The sequence below is a fragment of the Micropterus dolomieu genome, linkage group LG19, assembly GCF_021292245.1.
Source record: "Micropterus dolomieu isolate WLL.071019.BEF.003 ecotype Adirondacks linkage group LG19, ASM2129224v1, whole genome shotgun sequence".
Taxonomy (NCBI): Eukaryota; Metazoa; Chordata; class Actinopteri; order Centrarchiformes; family Centrarchidae; genus Micropterus; species Micropterus dolomieu.
Genome location: NC_060168.1, coordinates 15,812,785 through 15,831,560, shown reverse-complemented (window position 1 = coordinate 15,831,560; position 18,776 = coordinate 15,812,785). Strand labels below are relative to the sequence as shown.

Sequence of the window (18,776 nt, the reverse complement as noted above, 5' to 3'; positions counted from 1 at the left end):
CCCCCCCCCCTCCCATCACCCCCCCCCCCCCCCCACACACACACACACACACACACACACACACACACATACACAGATTTCCTGACAGCTACAGGGGGCAGTGATGGAGTGAGTGTGTGTGTCTTATTGTTTGTCATGAAAATGGGATTTCAGTAGATGGATGGAGAGGTTTTGGAGGAGAAATGCAATCTAAAGGAAAGCAGCACAGAAAAGGATGGATTGTTATCGTTACAGACTTCCTCTCTCCCAGGTGGGGGAGTACTTGGATGGTTTTACTTTGTGTTTGTGTGTATGTGTGGGTGTGTGTTTGTTTGATCTATCTATCTAATATTGAATATTTGGACATTGTTATACCCTTCATACACACGTTCAGCACACACAAACACACACATTCTGCCCTCGCAGGTCTTTTCTAATCACTCTCTGATTAGAAAGCATTCAAAAAAATCCCAAGGTTCATCAGGCACATTTAATACAAAAGAAAAGTCTGCTAATTAATGACGGCTCTTTCTTTATCTTATGCTCTCCTTCATTAGTTTAAGGCTAAATGATGGAGAAAAGAGAGAGCGATGCTGCAACTGAGAAGTATTTTACCAACTACTGCCTAATTCATTTCTGTCCATCTTTGGTCAGTAGAAACTATTATGTTTTGGTTCGGTGAGAGCTTGGCTCTGGGAGAGAACAGAGTTGATGCAAAAATCGATTTCCAGATCTTGGCTCTGAGCTTCGACTCGTCTTTTGTCCTGTTCCTAAGTCTTCTCATGAGTGTCATTGTACTTTTCAGTAAAGATTGTCCTCGGACCATCAGTGAGACAGCAGGTACAAATATTCAGAGGTGGCAGAAAGTGTGTGTGTGTGCTTGTGTTTGTCATCTCCAAACCTGATAGAATATCTCACTAGATCAGCGACACAAAATAATAAACAGATGGATGGGGCAGTAGGTTAGGAAAACACTGTGTGTATGTCAGATTGTGTTCCTATGGTAACAGTCAAAAGATCACAGCAATTTGGTATGTACAATCAATCCTCTATGATAGCCACAGTTTCAGAGTGGGTTTGAACGTTCATACCAGACTGGTAAATATCTCTGTTCATAGAACGCTGGTATATGCAACTGTATGTTCTACATGCATCCCTTCTACAGTAAACAGGATTGTTGCGTTTCAAAATAGACTGTATATAAAGATGGACATTGCATTTCCACTTCCTCCCACTATTCTAAAATGAAGCCGGTTGGCTGTATATCACACGGCTGGCTGCTGTTTTGCAGTGGTTATGTCATTTGGCGCCAGAGTCTGTGCAATATCCAGGTTGGAGCCGGCACACACTTACTCAGTCGCACACAGAGCTCAGCTGCCCCCTTTGTGTAGCATCAAATAACTAATTAATACAAAACTTATAAGAAACCCTTCACATACATCAGCATGATAAGAAATCTCGGTGGGACATAGTGTCAGGGTTTGTGTGGTGAGCAGGTTGGTGGACCCAAATGCAGGACTCAGAACGAAGCAGGTAGTGTTCAAAAGGTTTATTAAACCAACAAACAAAAGGCGAACACACTTGCTGGCAGAGTGGCTGATTAACAGAGTCCAAAAACTAGGTAATCCAAACAGAAATCCAAACACAGATGAACACATGTTACGCAGTACCAGAACCTAAACGAGAACACAGAACTAGAACACAGAGTACAGAGCAGACTAAACCAAAATAATGTACACAAGAACTAGGAGCAAAAACTAAGACATGAACTAAGGACCAAGACTAAGAACAAAAACATGGAACTAAAACCCTGACTCCACAACAAGACACACAGACAGGATCATGACACATAGAGGGAGTAGTGTTTATTACCTATTTTAGGGCTTCACTTTTGGGGAGCTTTTGTCATCCATGTGTTTCCACACCACAGCAGTGGTTTGTTACAATGTTGCTTTTACACTGGAAAAATAGATACTGCATCTACGTTTTGGTTGTATTATCATTAATGTTGCAATGGGTATGAAGGGTATGAAGCATAAATGGGAATATTGGTAAATACATTTATTGTGGCTGAAATGAGAGAAAATGTGTTAAAGACAAGTAAAAACATGTTCAAATTTGTTGACTTTTTTTTTTTTAAAGGTGATTTTAAAAATGTTTGACATATTTCAAAACATATTTTGGTTTGGTTCTGAGACATTTCAGGTCACCTCATGAAATGTCATGTTGATCTAGCATGATCAAGATGATTTGTTTTAATTCTCTGTGAGAACGTATGAAATAGGAGAGCTGGATTTAAAAAAAACTAAATCAAGAGGTGGAAATATTCAATTAAATGTTTACATGTGTGTTTGTGTAAAAGTTCATCTGTGTGAGATAAGTGTCATGGTGAGTTGACATCAGGAGAAATAAGCTGGACAGGCAGGACTAAGCTAATTAAAGTGGTTTGCTGAGCTAGACTGTTTAAATCAAGCAAAAGTAATAATATGGAGGTTTTGTTAGACCTCCATATATAGCATACTGTCATATTCTCGCAGCAGTGTTAATGACTTTGCTGAGGCCACTGAGCTCACTGAGCTTAGATATTTAAATATACATTTTTATCTCTAGTACTTTTCATTCAGTCCATCTGTGCCTTTATAAGATGGTCAAGTGAAGTCAATCTATTAATGTTAGTTTAATTAGAAAGATATTACAGTTATTAAGCCACAGGAAGATGAAAACGTGATTAATAGATTATTGATATATGGCATAAAGCGCTGCTGTCCGGTAAAACCTAAACTTTTGTTGCACCTCTGCCACACCCTAAACAGTGATGTCAGAGCAGGTCCTTATACTGATTGAGAACACCTGTTTTGACTTCACTGGTTAGGGTGTGGCTAAAACTGTGTTTGAAGTGACTCCCTCATTCACTCACTCACTACTCCTTATCTAACAGACCCTTGCTAGTTTGCTCCATAGTGAGAGGTGAATTGGGATTTCAGACACTTATTAGTCATCGTCATTTTTCAAGCAATAACACGTTGCATCGTCATGTTTCTACAGTAGCCGAATACGGACAAACAGCGCTACAGAGCGTGTTTTGTCACTACGTTCTTCTTGTTCTACTTCTGGTAGAACTCAGGCAGCGTAACACTCATCACTATGTTGAATATGTATGTTAGAAGAAGAAGTAGTAGTAATAATATACAGCAGGGGTCTGCAAATAAGTTTTGCATCAGAGCAATATTTTCAGCCATTAGATGGTGGATGAGAATATAAGCAATAATATTGACTCACATTGATATGTTGTTTGGTTAGCATAGTTGGTAAGGTGTTCTTGTAACCCAAGGGTTGAGTGTTTGATCCTACCTTGGGACAGTTTTATTTTTTTTTCTCTCTCTCTCTTCAACAAATGCAGCGAATGTTTCTCAGTTCTGCACTGTTTTTGTTTCGGTGTTTAATCCACATGCATCAACCTACAGACGCTTTTGCAATTCCACAGTATCTCCAGGCAGAGGACATTTAGGGGAATCACATTTTTTGGCGGCTCTGTCAGAGGTATGTCAAGCAGGCTACAGACTCTTTAATTGTCGTTCAGAATTTTCCAAAGTAAAAGCTCAGTTCAACTTCAAATACTGCATTACAGTAAATAAGCTTGTTGCACTTTTATTTTGTAGGCAAAACCACTAAAGAGGAAGTGATTATGTTAGTAACTGTTGCTGTCATGACTGAGATCTATTTCAGCACCGCTATCAAAGTATTTATTTATTTATATTTAAATTTTGGCGTTGGTCTATAATCACAGAGAGAATGAATGTTTCCCTTGTCAATGTTTGCATAAACTTTATCTAATGTGTGGTTTATAATGACAATGTTACACCCTCTTGGCTTACATTTTTCATGTTATCTATCAGTGGCCAAGTCACAATAACATATGATTTTACTGAATAATTAAGAAAATATAATTTCTTAATAAATACACCTAAAGAAACCTAATTTCTTGACTGGCCACTCTCTGCTGTCTCAGAAGAGACACCTTTTGTGCTGTTGTCAGCCACCGTAGCTGTCCTATGCTCTTTTACAGGTTAGGGGGCAGTGGTAGACTGGACAGATGGTTGCAATTCACAGCCCTCACCACTAGATGCCACTAAATCTTAAACACTGAACCTCTAACCCCTAACCTCTAACATGCACTTCCTGTGCCCTTCTTCTTCTATCCCCTTACAATTCTCTTGTATTGATTGCACTTTTTTTGTTAACTCTTACTTCCTTCCATAGGTATTTATCCCATTGATTCCATGAGAGCAATTAGTTCTTACTAGTATTTATTGCTGCCATTACTAGGATGTATTGTCAGTTGTAGATCTTGTGCTGTATTGATGCTTGTATGCTGTTCCTCAAATGTAAGTCACTTTGGGAAAAAGCATCTGCCAAATGAATTAATGTAATGTAAATGTAATGATCTGAAAACCAAACCAGTCTCTGCCAGCCTCCAGATACAACAGAAAGTAGGAAACAGTTTGACACCTTGAAAAGAGCTGATTCTGTTATAAGAATTGAGGAAGATGAGGAGGAAGAGAAGAAGAATTGTTGCAAAGGCAACAAGCAGCTTTTATAGGGGAAGCTCTGTCTTTCCATCTTTTCACCCACTCCCTCGATTTTGTTTAATAGTTGTAGATAATACAGTATGTGTGCAGCAGTATACTGTTTATTTGGAATGCAGGCTGAATATTGTTTTTATTAAGGGAGAGTGGAAGGCTTCAAATATCATACTTTGTGAGTACCTTTGCTTTATCCACACTAATAACCTTTATTTTTCACTGTGTGTCTGGGGAACATGTCATAGTGTGTTTGTCAGTCACACCTCTCCCACACTCTTTCTCCTTGCTTTCCCATCTCTATCTGTTGCTAATTTATTTTCTGTCTCGATCCTCCAACCCATCATTTAGCAAAGTGTTGGGTTCCACTTCGGCTTTTTTCATTTTCACATTTTTCTGCCCTTCTATTCTTTGCACTTTGCACAAGAGCTATATCTTTTAATACTAAAAATAGAGTTTAATCCTGTCCATTAGCTTTTGACATTGGGTCCGATTGGCACAAATGGACACTGCGAAGTCACAGTATTGTGTAAACTACAAAGACACAAGGCAGAAACAGTCTGGGAAGAGAAATTAAGAGAATTGTGAAACATTAGAACATAATTACAGGTTGTTTATGTTAATCGCTAAATTTTGTTTAATCCTTATTTACCTGAATAATAAATTCTTAATGATCACATAAACCTGATTTGCTCAGAAAAGCCATTGCTGCTGTTTGTCAGCAAAGGTTAACACATTGACACAGAGGTACTGAGATTTAATCTGATCTGTCATCTACCCCTGAGGCAGCACTGCTGTGACGTTGAACATCATCACTCATCTCAAATGAAACAATGACTCAAGCTGACACAAAGTGGACCTGCTGGTGATCATGTATAAAGGCCTAAGTCAGTACTGGTTATGGTCAATGAAAGTTTGTGTTCTCTCAGCTACCGTTGAACAAAGACACTGACAAAACTTAGAGAACTGTTAGAAGCTGAATGGGCGAAATTTCCTGGCTATTCTGTCTCACAGCTCCACAGAGAGCCCACAGGAGGACAGATTGTGTTGTCCTCTCTCCAAATACATGCCAATTGCTTAGGGATGAGAGTGCTGACCAGTGTGAAAAGTGCCTGTAGCATTTTAAGTATGTCCTATTGAGAAAATAGCTGCATTGGCCATTTGTTCAAACACTTAAAACAAACTGCTTTTACGGTTTCCTGACAAGCCGCCTCATGCGGCCAGGAAGTTGTTATGTGGGACCAGATACTTCTATTTGCATCCCTTCTTCCACCAACAGTTACTGTTTTTTAACCATATAATATACACCATATAATTGACTGGAATTACGACCAGCCGAGTCAGACAAACGATTCACATAAGCATCTAAGTTGTTCCATGTTGGAGATGGTAGAGAGGTGTCACCACTGATAGCAGTCACATCTAAATCAATAAATGCAATATTAAAAAGAGCTGTGCACTGTTTGGTTGTATCTGGTCTCACTTGTTAGCAAACTGCTCCAAATATGTAGCAAAAGTAACCAATTTAGGCTTTTCATCTTGTGTGACTAAAATTATAGCAATGGAACTGACATCCATGGAATAATGCATGAACAATCCCAAGTGGAAATAACGGGGCATTTTCATATTCCTCCCATTCTCACAACATTGCGTGGATGCAGCATTGACCAAGTAGTTTTAGATGCTTAAAATTAGCCACACCCTTAAGGTACTACACATCCCTAGTTCACCTGCACAGGTGTGTCCACAACACAAACATTCCAAATTTTGCCTAGTTAGCCCTCTTATCACGTTTGTTTGAGTGTCCATGTGATTAGCTTTTGAAAAGGTCAATTGTAACAGTATAAGGCAATGACAAATTCCTGTTATATTTTTGGTTCAGGGACTGTTATTGGTCATATCCATTCCCCAATCAACTCTTACTAAGCCTAACTTTCATGCAAACCTGATTGTTAACCTCATTCAAAACCTAACCTAAAGTCCTAACTGTAAATATTTGAAGAAGCTAATTCTTCTTAAAATGAGCTCACTTTGCAAAAACAGTCTCACAATTAAGGTTTCAACTAAAATGGTTCTCTTTCTGTCTCTCTTTTTCTACCTGTCTCACTTCTATCTCTACCTGTCTCCCTGTCTGTGCCCACAGTGTATTACTGATCATTATCTGGGCTAACCTTTACTCACTGCCAGTGAGATTGTTCTAGAGAGCTGATAGCTTGGGGCAAAGAAAATCAAACATACCCTGGTATCTTTTTAATGAATCTGACCTTCTAGCTTCCTCATATCGCCTATCTAACTGTCTCAGTCCATTTCTTCCCCCTTCTGTTTCCTTGTTAAAAAGTGTCACATCACTCCACCGCCTCCCATCTCTCCTCTCGTTCTTTCCATATGCCTTTCATCTTGATCTGATCAGACCACGATCCTGATGTCTCAAGGTGATCGCCACCCACCTTTCTTCTTTCTGGATTACGAAACCTTCTCTTTTATAAGACAAACTTAATTAATCATTTATAAATGATAAAGGAGATGGAGGCATTCAAAGCCTGACTTGTTGGGCAGACAGTTGGAGTTATGTATTAGGAAGTCTGGAGGACACATTTATCTCATGACCTAAACTGACCTGAAGGGATTGTCACTTCAGGCCAATATGATATGGGAATGTTGCACTCAGTCACCTCCTAATGGCAGTCACAACCACATCTGGCGATGGTACTGTTATGTGTTTGTTCCAAAACGAAGATACATATCCAATATACAAGTTGGACAACATATGTTAATTAAACTGACAATTCCAAAAACCATACATTATAAATAAATTGACTGATATGTGACTGGGTATGGCACATTTTTGGTTCGAAAATTGTTTACATTGTTCAACAGGATGTTCTTACCAGTTCGATAAAAAAAAAAGATCACATTATCTGCATTTTCATAAGATGCAACAGTGTTTAGTGTATTTCTGTGTCAAAACAGCTGAGAGGTTTTGGAATTTCAAAAACACGTACAACGTTGGGGGCAGTTGGTGCCTCGAAGATGCAATGAAGGTATTTTAAAACTCTTAGTTCCCGATTGCTACAATTTGCATCAAATATGGCACTTGCCTCAGTGTCAAAACTCAGTGAAATCTGAACACAGACATTATACAAATTTTCAGTCTGACTCATGATTTCCAAGGAAATCATTATGGCTGATGTCTATTGCGATTAACGTCTATAAATCTACTTACTATGGGTAGACTGCTAACAGGAACTACTCATACCTGTTTCGGCATACTTTTAATGGTTTGCCAAAAAAAAAAACAAAGCTCCAGTTGTACAAAAACCCACAGAACAACTAATTAAATTCATGGCAACATTATACATTTGTCTGGTTGTAGCCCACAGTATCAGACTTTGAAATCCCCTGCCTCATCCAAGTGTTTTGAGAGACATCCACCACTGTGTCCCTGAGCAAGACACTTAACCCATCGTTGCTCCAGAGGCGTGCGACCTCTGACATGTGTAGCAATTGTAAGTCGCTTTGGATAAAAGCGTCAGCTAAAATGAATAAATGTAAATGTAAATGTTTTGTAAACGTAACAAGAAACAGGACACAAAACTCTGTCTGCAGTGTCAAAGTCCTGCGCTTACACACACCCATCCACCCTGACCTCAACACTTTGACACAGTGTACGGATGTGAAATTTGTATACAAATGTGTTCTGTAGGAGCCAGGGTTGTTGTGTGACGCAGATGTTGATGCGTCTCAGTGAGTAGCGGTTTGATTCATTGTGGTGACTTTGTCATCACCCTAATGTCCACAACTTTCCCAAAATGCAAATAATAGCTGCTTCTCTAAGCCATGTCTTCTCTTATGATTAACTCAACAAAGAAGAAGCACTCCTCTAGCCTGTCGTATATGTAGCTATTTGTCCTGAAATGATCTGATTGTTTTGTTAGTGTTAGTCTGTTAGTAGAAGTTCATCATACTGGTGCTGGTAATCAAGTAAAGAGGTATTATTGAGTTCTTTTTTGCCAGAAAGGTAGAGGAAATCTTGCTATTACATTACATATTGTGTGCTTGCTTGCTGTTTAGCTTTGCTTTTACACATACAGCTGGTAGTTTATGTGTGCGTCAGTCTATGAAAAACTGATGGCTTGTGGGGGGGGTTTTTTGGCTGGAAATTTCTACTGATCTGAGTTTGCAGACATGAAAGACAGCAGCAGTGAGGAAGTGTTGGGTGAGAGGGCAGAAGGGAGGAAGGAAGAACGATAAGAAGGTAATTCCCAGCCATGATTCAGTGTGAGATATTTGACGCAACTCTGATTGATTATTCTTCTTCTACTGTGTGAAAGCAACGCAGTGTATCTGGCAAAGTTCAATGTCAAACAATTTGTGATGGCTTGGAAGTGGAGCCGATAACATCAGTTCTGGCAACTTTTGTGCTGTATGTCTGTCTCTGTGCACATGAGCATTGTCCGCTGGAACAATTAGGAAGTAGCTGACTTGTGGACACACCAATATTCATATTTGAAGGGGAGGAGACATTTTTCTCTCTGATCTGGAGATCTAAAGTGGCAACTTCTTAGCCAAAGGCTTCTAACTGTTGTGATTTCTGACAAATTCACATCACCATCTAATTGTAGCTTCTGTTACATTTAACAGTAATATTTGCTGCTAAAATACATTAAAATCATTAAATCTAAAACAAGAGTCTGTCCAGTTCCTTTAAGCTGAGGAGGTGACAGCCTTATTATGTTTGTCTTTCTCTTGTTTCCTCAGCAGACATTTTTATTTTTTCTGTAGCACAGGAAGTTGAGTATTAAGAAGTTACACTTGGTTGCCAAGGTGAAAGGGTCAGTGGGTTGTTTTACTCTGTTTTGCAGGATCACATAAAAAAGAAATGGGTCTTTTGATTGCATTACAAATACCTGATTGCATTACCAAGCCCTGGAAAATAGCTATAAAGAATAGAAGAATTGCCAAATTAATTAAAACCATTGCTAAATTAATATCTGCTTCATTGAGCGTAACATGTCTACGAAAGTTAATTAATAATGGAAACAAATTTTGTCAAATGAATAATGGCGAAGGCTATGCAGAATCAGCCAGACAAATTGCTCATTTAGGGCTGTGGTTTCCCATCTCAAATGTCATTTGACCCCTTAAAATGAATTATAGACACCTTGTCCCATGTTGCATAATATGTCTATTAGTTGTGAGCAGATCTAAGAGGGTTTTTCTTTCCTCAGGTTGTTGGTTGTGTCATTTAAATTATGTTTTAAGACCTGAAGAGGTAAAACAATCAGCATTTTACAAGGAAGCAGACGTCTTTATCCACTGACAAAGTATTCTCAGGTCTCAGATTAGAACTGTTTCTCTCTTTCCTATCCTGTTAATCGTCTCATGACCCCTACGATTTATCTTGTGAGTCCTTGCAGGAATACAAACCCTCGGGCTCAGAACCATTGTACTGAACCATTTTAGTGTGCAGCTGTAGGCCCTACTTTGTGTTTAGTGCTAATTTAGGGTGACCATACGTCCTCTTTTTCCCAGACATGTCCTCTTTTTTGGACCTGAAAGATTTGTCCAGCTGGGATTTCCAAATCATCCAAACCCAAATGTTTCTACAGTGTGCATTCATTGTGCTTTCTTTATCCAAGCATATGCATAAAGTTGCTCATCAATGTCATCAATAGTTATATGATTATTGACAAGTTGGCATTTAGCATTAGATTAATTAGATAAATAGAGACTTCCACTGTAGACCCTTTTTCTTGCACAAGGATTTAATGATTGAGAACAATGTACCGCACTGTCCTCTTTTTTGAAAACTAAAATATGGTCACCCTAGCTAATGAGCAAATCTTAGCATGCTTACATACTGAAATAAGATGGTGGATATGGTAAACATGCTATCAGTATGTTAACATTAGCATTTTGGGCATGGTAGCATGCTAATGTTAGCATTTAGCAAAGCAAGTGCCCATGTACAGCCTCACAGAGCACTAGCATGGCTGTAGACACCTAAGTCTTGTTAAAATATCTGTATGCGATTGGCATACATTTTATACCTGTTTCCTTTGGCCTGTACAGCCTGTTTATGTCCTGCTGAACAACATTGACAACATGACTGCTTAGGAGTAAAACCAACCTTGGCTCCGGCCATAGGATGACCCCATTTTTTGTTTAGGTCAAACTTTGAGTGTCATACTGTAAAGTGATTCTGAGACACTTAATCAGGTTTTCATGCAACATCACTTGTTGAGTCCCACCTCAAATCCAGTTCTGCCGTAACAGTGTAATCTTTGTAACTGCCCGTGGAAAGACTTTGGTGTTGTTTGTGTGACTGACATCTTTAAGCCTGCCTGACCCTGCTGTGGCTCGGAAAGAGAGAAATGGTTAACAGGCCATTTTATCTCTGTGTGTTGTGTGCTTCAGTGCATGAATGTTTTCGGCTATGTCTTTCTGACTCTTTGGCCAACAAAAGGACTCCTAACACAGGCAGCAGAGTCGGGCCTGTCCGAAGAAATTTGGGTCACACTGAGGGAGAGGAATAAGAGGCGTCCTTTGAGACTCATTGAGGTCTGTAGTGCAAAGTCCAAGAGATGTCTGAGAGGAAAAATTGGAGAGAGCAGTGTAGTCAAAAGTGGAAAAGGTGGAGGACGAGGGACAGAGGGAGTGGATATCAAAGGGAAAAACAGAAACACTTTTTGGACTCTGTGTGAAGAGATAGATGAAGCACTCAAAGTAATTTAACTGAGAGAGAGAAATAAAAGAGTGGACGTATCAAAGTCGACTTCTAAGTCTAAGAGAAACTGAGTTGAGTACAGCCAGGTGTGATAAGTGGCTTCTACTGAATCTCAGAAAATTGACAGAGTTGGAGCACAGAACGAGATTGGAAATGAACAGGCAATAGAGGGAAATGAGCAAGAGGTCCTCAAAGGCAACAAAAGAATCACAAAAGCAGAGTAATTCAAATGGCAGTGAGTGGGCACAGAAAGAAAGACAATGAGGGGAAAACTTGGTGTGGAGATGAAGAATGGTCAAATAAATTAACAGCAGGATAAAGCAAGAGCAAAATGCTGCAGACTCCACTTCTGCCAGAGGAAGAATTCTAATTGAAGACAAATAATGTTGGTATGCTGTTGGTATTTTGCATTCTTTCTCTGCTCCAGACTGTGGAAATGAAGAGCACTCCAAAATGTTATCTGTCTGGTCCTGAAGGGTTATAACACACTCACACGCACATCCACAGAGACCACCTTGGGATATAAGAAGTAATGTCACAGCCAGCTAGATAAATGTTATTTGTCTTCTCCTTACCTCCAGTCTGTTACCTGGGGCATCCTCTGCTTTATAGCAGCTGAAATAATGAAAGAACCCCAAACTATAACTACAAAATACGTATTTGTGTATATATGTGTGTCTGTGTGTGTGCACGTGTTTGCATCCGAGCAGGACATGGTTTGACAACAGAATGACTCCACAAAAACAGAAACTCGCCGTAGCACTGAAAATCTTGCTTAAACACTCCCACTGGCTGTGTGCTTGTGCATGTTTGCGTGTGTGTGCTATGCACACACTTCTTTGATGTCATGCTGCAGACGTCTTTATCCACTGACAGCAAAGTATTATCCAGGTCTTCACTCAGGGACCAATCTGCTCTGTTCTCTCTATTAGAGTAAATACCTGTGTGTGTGTGTGTGTGTGTGTGTGTGTGTGTGTGTGTGTGTGTGTGTGTGTGTGTGTGTGTGTGGGACGAGATCACCTTTCTCTCTGCCTGATGTGTCTATAAGATTAAGAGTATTTGCATGTGATTAACAATGAGTTTTTCCTTCTTTTGTGATTTCCAACACTAAATCCAAGAATGAGAAGTCGTTCTTAAGATCAAATCCGTGTGATTTAATGATGTGACTCTTTGAACCCTCTGCATGTTTCGCAGCAAACTGCCTCAATTCTGAAGTAACAGTGCCATGGGAGTGTTAACAACCTCCTTCTGCATTTCCTATCTGCCAAAACAAAGCTGGAGCGTTTGGATTAGAAGGCGCCGAACGAGGTGGAGAATGGCTCTTGTCCTTCAGGCACGTTTATCAAGCTCTCAAAAGAAACAGAAAGGAGAAAACAATGTGTCAATCACATACAGGAGAGGAAGAGAAAGGAGGACAGAGATTGACAGACAGAGACACAGAGGGAGACAGGCAGAGGCAGAGGTCTGCTTGAATTGCAGGCAGACCCTGTCAGTCCCGCAGGGCAGAAGGAACAAGGGATTTGATAGGCAGCGACAAAGGCGCTTTATACGTGTAATCAGAGATACCATTAAATATATTGTTCAGTTTGTGCTCTCTATGGGTACTAGCATGGAGAGTAGCGTAAGCTTCCTTGACAGTATTGGATCAGCTATCTTTTTAGTTGCGCAGAGGAGTGTGATCATGCATAAAACCACAAGCACAGATTTATCTCTGCCGTGGATAAAATGCAAGCGGCCTCATACTGCAAGACATCAGTTTATTTTTCCTTTGAGGGCAAGATGATATTTGGGATTTTCTTTGTCCATTGGTTGCGTGTGTGTAACTGTGAGTGCGTAGTTTCCCACACGGATAAAATCATTGATTTGAGCAAGACCACAAACTGGTGAACCAATAGAGATGACTGCAGACAAGGAAGATCCTGTGTGTGTGTGTGTTTGTGTGTGTGTGTGTGTGTGTGTGTGTGTGTGTGTGTGTGTGTGTGTGTGTGTGTGTGTGTGTGTGCGTGTGTGCGCGTGTCAGATTGGGTTCCTATGGTAACTGTCAAGAGATAGCAGCAGTTCCGTATGTGTTATCTCTTCACTGTGTTTAGTCAAGGAGAAGAGTTGGATGAGAAAAGAAGAGAGGAAAAGAACACCGCAGAAATGAAATGAGCGTTTGATAAGGAGCAAGAATATAATTGTTGTTTTTTCAGCAGCTTCCCCTCTTCTCATTATTTTGGATTTGTGATTTTATGTCTGTGTCTGTGTGTAGCATGTACTGACACCGAGCTCCACAGTCTGGCTTCCAGACTGAAGGACTGGTTCGGAGTTCTTCACCTTGACGCCAACAGAGACCTCAAATCCTCTGACAGCTTTGACTCCGCCACTGGACGTAAGTACATCCCACCACAACATGTACGTGTGTGTGTGTGTGTGTTTTTCTCTTGAACAGCCATGCTTTTCAGTCCTCATGAGGGCTGGCAGTGATGTTGACAGCGACCCCACTCTGTTCTCTGTAATGTCAACATGTCTGAACACATCTCAGCTATGCCACTGCACACACTCACTCGCGCGTGTACACACACACACACAAATCTCAGCATGCTATCTGAAAAAGATAAAAATGTAAGTGACGTGGACATGTTCTGCAGTTTCAAAAATGTTCCTTTCGACAATTTCTTGATCTATTTTTTCCTCTCGGTCTCTTTTCCCATCTAGACTTTGACACCAGCATCTTGCCCATCTGTAAGGACTCACTGGGCTGGATGTTCAACAAACTAGACATGAACTTTGACCTCCTGCTCGACCAATCAGAGCTGAGTGCCATCTATCTGGACAAGTACGAGCTGTGCATGAAGCCCCTCTTCAACTCTTGTGACTCCTTCAAGGACGGCAAGCTGTCTAACAACGAGTGGTGCTACTGCTTCCAGAAGCCTGAGGGTGAGGTGGGGAAGGAGGGTTGAATAAAAAATCTGATTGTTGGACACTGATGTTGAAATAAGGACAAAGGCAGGGAGGAAATTCAGAGTGTGTAAAAACAAGTGGGTGGATTGAGGAGGATACAAAAAAATTCAGACAGGGACTAAAAATCCGTAATAGAAGATATTTAGGGATGCACATAGGAATATAATTAAAGGGTGATGTTAGAGTAGCCTAAGAATTTTAGTTTAACTATAAAGTAGAAGGGAATACTAATCAAGTTCCAATAATTAAACTACTTTGTCTGTTCTGTGGTTGTAGGACTGCCTTGCCAAACTGAGAAGAACAGGATCCAGAATCAGAGTCGAAGGAAGAGCCTCATAGGTCAGTTTGGATGGTGGACATCTGTCAGTCACTGATTCCTATCTGAGAAACTAACATGGCCGCCTTTAATGCTAACAAACACGCACACTGGCATGAAAAATTGTATCTCTTTTTAATAGTTTCAGCCAGACAAAACAAATCAGTAGCATTAAACACACACACACATACCTGACGTTCTGTCACCTGTCCCCGTTCAGTGTTCCAGAAAAATGAGCTTGGACTGGGTCAAATGAAGGTAACAGACTAGGTGTGCATTTGTGTGTGTTATTGAAAGTGACTCCTTCCCTTTAAGCTGGATGTATGGTTGTTGTCCTGCAACCTTCACAGCAGTAATTGATTGTTGATCTCCCTCTGTGAATACACAAGAACTCCGTTCAATTTAATCTGCTCAACCCTCTCGCTGTTTACTTACTTCCTCTACCCTTCTTTTCACCTCCTTCCCTCCTGTCCACACTCTCTTTCCTGTTGCCCACCATCCTCCCCTCCCTCCCCTCTCTGTCTCTAGGCTCTTATATTCCTCGTTGTACTGAGGAGGGCTACTTTAAACCAACCCAGTGTCACAGCAGCACCGGCCAGTGTTGGTGTGTGGACAAATATGGCAATGAGATCGCTGGCTCCAGAAAACAAGGCAACCCTAACTGTGGTAAGACCCTAACACACACGTACACAGAATACACATGAACATACCCACGTACGTCTAAACAAGGGTTTTGGTTGTGTTGTGTTTGCCCTTATTGGCTCCCATTTGTCTAGCTGTCTTTCAGAGTTAGTGCTTTGATCCACGTGGACTGCTGTACATCTGTCTTCTATCTTCTTTTATAATCTGGTGCTGCTACACACATGAGAGACTGCAGAGCTTCTCTTTAAAACATAACGTACCACTGAAACATGGAGACGAACACAATTCCAGTTTTGTACTATTTCTTTCTCAGTTTCTCTCTCTGTCTCTCTTTATCCTTACCAGTATCTACGCATCAGTGATCATTTAGGAAATAGATAACATTAGGCATGCCTCTGGAGCCAGTCTGGCTGGTCTACTATCAGTCATATGTCTGATTCTATCTGACTCTGATATTCTGCTCATGATAAAACACCAGCGTCTTGCGCAAGTCAAGTAGGAAATCCGTCACACTTGTCAGCAGAGAGCAGTTTCAAAAGATTTGTTATTAACATGAATTTGTGGCAGTGACTGAGTTGTATGTTTTGGAAGAGAATAAACACTTGTATGTATAAACAACTGTTGGCTGATGTTGGCATCCAAGAAACGGCATTTACACAAAGAATATACATGATTAAGTGCTTTGATATGGCAGAGTCATAGTTAGCAAGCCAGCGGTGGAAATTCAAAGGGAATGGTCAAAAAGCCAATAGAAGCACTTTGCTGCAAATCAATGGCCAAGGGGTTTCACTGTGGAAAAATAGAACAATCCAGAAAGAAAGAATCCAGGCAGACATACTGATTACCAATCAAACAGCCAACTCACAGTCACAGATTATGGCTCACTCGAATGCCAGTCTAGTCCAAAGCCAGTAATTGCAGCTTCCAATATTGATGAGGTGTCTCTACAACCACCACATGCAAATACACACACACACTGACAGCAGGAGTCCTTTGTCTACGATCTAACAAGCTCATCTAACTCTGACTGAGTGGCCTCAGGCTGGAGCAGCCTGGACTTCTCCCATTTGGCCTTGCATAGAAAAAACAGGTACCAATGCAGCAGCTCTCCGCTTGATAGCCTAAACATAAGGACGCCAAACAGATTTTAACACTGTAAGTGCCACTCAACCAGAGTACCCATGGGAAAATAGGCTGTTTTGAATTGAACTCAGAAGGATTTTAAGGTCCCAATTTCACAAAATGCTGGAGGCAAGAGCTCAGATAATGACTCCTGCACTGTAGCTACACAGTATTCAGCGTTAGTGCCAAAAAACTTTGTTTAACGTCAAAATGTTTGTTGGTGTAACTTGATGTAGCTGAGCTAAGCCAAACACCACTGAGACTGGCTAGTTAAGAAACCCCTTGACTCTGCATTGTGTTATGTTGAGTGAAGGAATGATGGACAGCAGGATTTTGTCTACTTCTTCTCTTCTTCTGTGCTGCCATTTATTGTTTGGAGAAGAATAGAATATATAAACCATCCTGTCATATACATTTTTGATTGAATTATGACCTGATGGGGGCACTAGATTACAGTTTCACTAAAGGCATTACAAATCATGACAGTTTTCATGACAATCCATCCAACTGTTGAGACACTTCTGTAAAAACAAACACAAATGCAGTTTGGCGAAAAGTCAGGGAATTGGCAAAGTCGGATTAATCATCTAAGAGCCATGAAAGTCTGCCCAAATTTGTGCCACTTCATCCAGTAGCTGATATTTGACCTTTTAACCTGTCTGTTTGTCTGTTCATGTGCATTTCCCTACAGATGAGGACCAGGAGACATCAGGAGATTTTGGCAGTGGCGGTGCAGTCATTCTCCTGGATGACCAGGACGAGGAGCCATCACAGACCGGGCGGAGCCGGCAGAAGAAGAGACGGGGCCGGATTCACCCCCGAGGAGCCATCGAGGACGACGAGGACGAGGAAGACGATAAGGATGACGAGATCGGATATGTTTGGTAGCTCCGCTCCATTTTATTTTGCCATCAGCCGACAAGGAATCTCCGTTAACTCAGCACAGATCTGAAGCCATTCCAATGTCTCCTCCTCCAGTTACTTTGGCAGCAGCTCCTGAACTTGCTCTTGTAATCCCTGTCCCTTATCCATATCTCTCTCTTCAGTGAACCTCATCCGACCTCTTTCTTTTCAAGTGTTTCGCGCTTTCCTCAGACAGAAAACACAACGCCTATTAGATTTCAACAACTGTCAAGACCCTGTTAGAATTCTGCTCAAGCTGTCCACTTTCTGCTTCTTCCTTCACCCAAACCTGCAATCTTTCACCTCTTCTAACATGGACTCGCTTCTCTATTACTCCCTCCATCTCCTTCTCTTATTCAGTCCCCCTCTCATATATCTCTGTATGTCCATGTCAGAGCCTCTGGTCAGATACATTAGCTGATGTACTGGATGTAAATATGTTTCCTCCAGGAAGGCCAGATTGTGGATTGCCCTGCCTGAACTTCCATCAGCGGTTCATTCTCATGTTCTGTGTTCCACTGTCGAGCTCCTTCCAGTGTTCAAAGATGTTTCCACAACTCATTCCCAGGCTCTGAGATGCTCCCTCTCTCTCCGTTAATTCATGGAGGATTGTAAATTATTTAATCGTTGATCTTGAATGTCCCAGAAAGCCCAGGAAGCAATGAGACTAATGATGTATTGTCGTTGTTGTTGCATGTTTCTCATCGTGTTTCTGTAAAAGAGAGATTTACCTGGCCAGGTCTAGCTCTATGCATCTCAAACAGAAAGTGATGCCTATTTGGCTGCTACAATACGTTGTTGCTATGTTGATGCTGTCTAGTGTCTTTTTGGTTCTTCTCCCAATCTCAGGAGGTAGGAGGTTGCATTGCAGAGCGATAGCAGTGTAGAACAGCGAACTGCAATGCCTACAGTCCAAATCAGCCAGCTATTCTTTTACTAATTGGTCAGCAGGGCTGCTGAGGCTGTTTGACTGTGCATAGACACTAGAGCAAGAAGCTGCTCCTGAGCTGGGAGGACACACGAAGTCGGGCGAGCAGAGAAGAGGCTCTGTTCTGCCTCCCAACATTGGATATGTTCAGTGATTGAAAATTGAAATCTTCACCATGTCAACTAAGTGAACTTTTATTTGTAACTTTGAAAATTTAAGTAAAGTGGCACTTTGGGTGTCTTTTGAACCTTACAGGTCTGTGTCCATGTGTCTGTTGTTCTCCTGATGTACCATTCTCAGCACAAGCCTCACATTTCATTTTATTTCACCAAATCATGATGAAATAAAAACACATCTCTTTCCTCACTGCAAAACCACAAACACATTTATGTGAGTTTCTCATGCCTTTTTGGTTTTATTTCTTGTGAAGCTCAGATTTCTCAGCAGTAGAACAATCAAATCTCTCCATCAATGCTGACCTTTTCCAACCTTGAGAAAGCAGACTCCCCTGTTAGAAGCGGGCATAAATGGTAGCAGCAGAAAATACTCTTATCACTTGCCTTTGAGAGAGGAGAGCAGTGCCCAAAAGGACGTAAAAGCTTAATGAGTGTTTTTGTAATATCACTGGCTAATGGG

General features: G+C 40.9%; 1 protein-coding gene across 1 annotated transcript in view; it reads left to right on the top strand.

Moving 5' to 3' along the window:
* Positions 1–18,392, top strand: part of spock1 (SPARC (osteonectin), cwcv and kazal like domains proteoglycan 1) — a 96,325-nt gene extending 77,933 nt beyond the window's left edge. Inside the window, exons 6-11 of the mRNA XM_046031453.1 lie at positions 3,464–3,519; positions 13,538–13,657; positions 13,984–14,205; positions 14,506–14,568; positions 15,074–15,211; positions 17,001–18,392. Of these exons, the coding sequence (XP_045887409.1) occupies positions 3,464–3,519; positions 13,538–13,657; positions 13,984–14,205; positions 14,506–14,568; positions 15,074–15,211; positions 17,001–17,197 (796 nt within the window). The 3' untranslated portion in view covers positions 17,198–18,392. The remainder of the gene's footprint in view (positions 1–3,463; positions 3,520–13,537; positions 13,658–13,983; positions 14,206–14,505; positions 14,569–15,073; positions 15,212–17,000) is intronic.
* Positions 18,393–18,776: the final 384 nt, after the last annotated feature.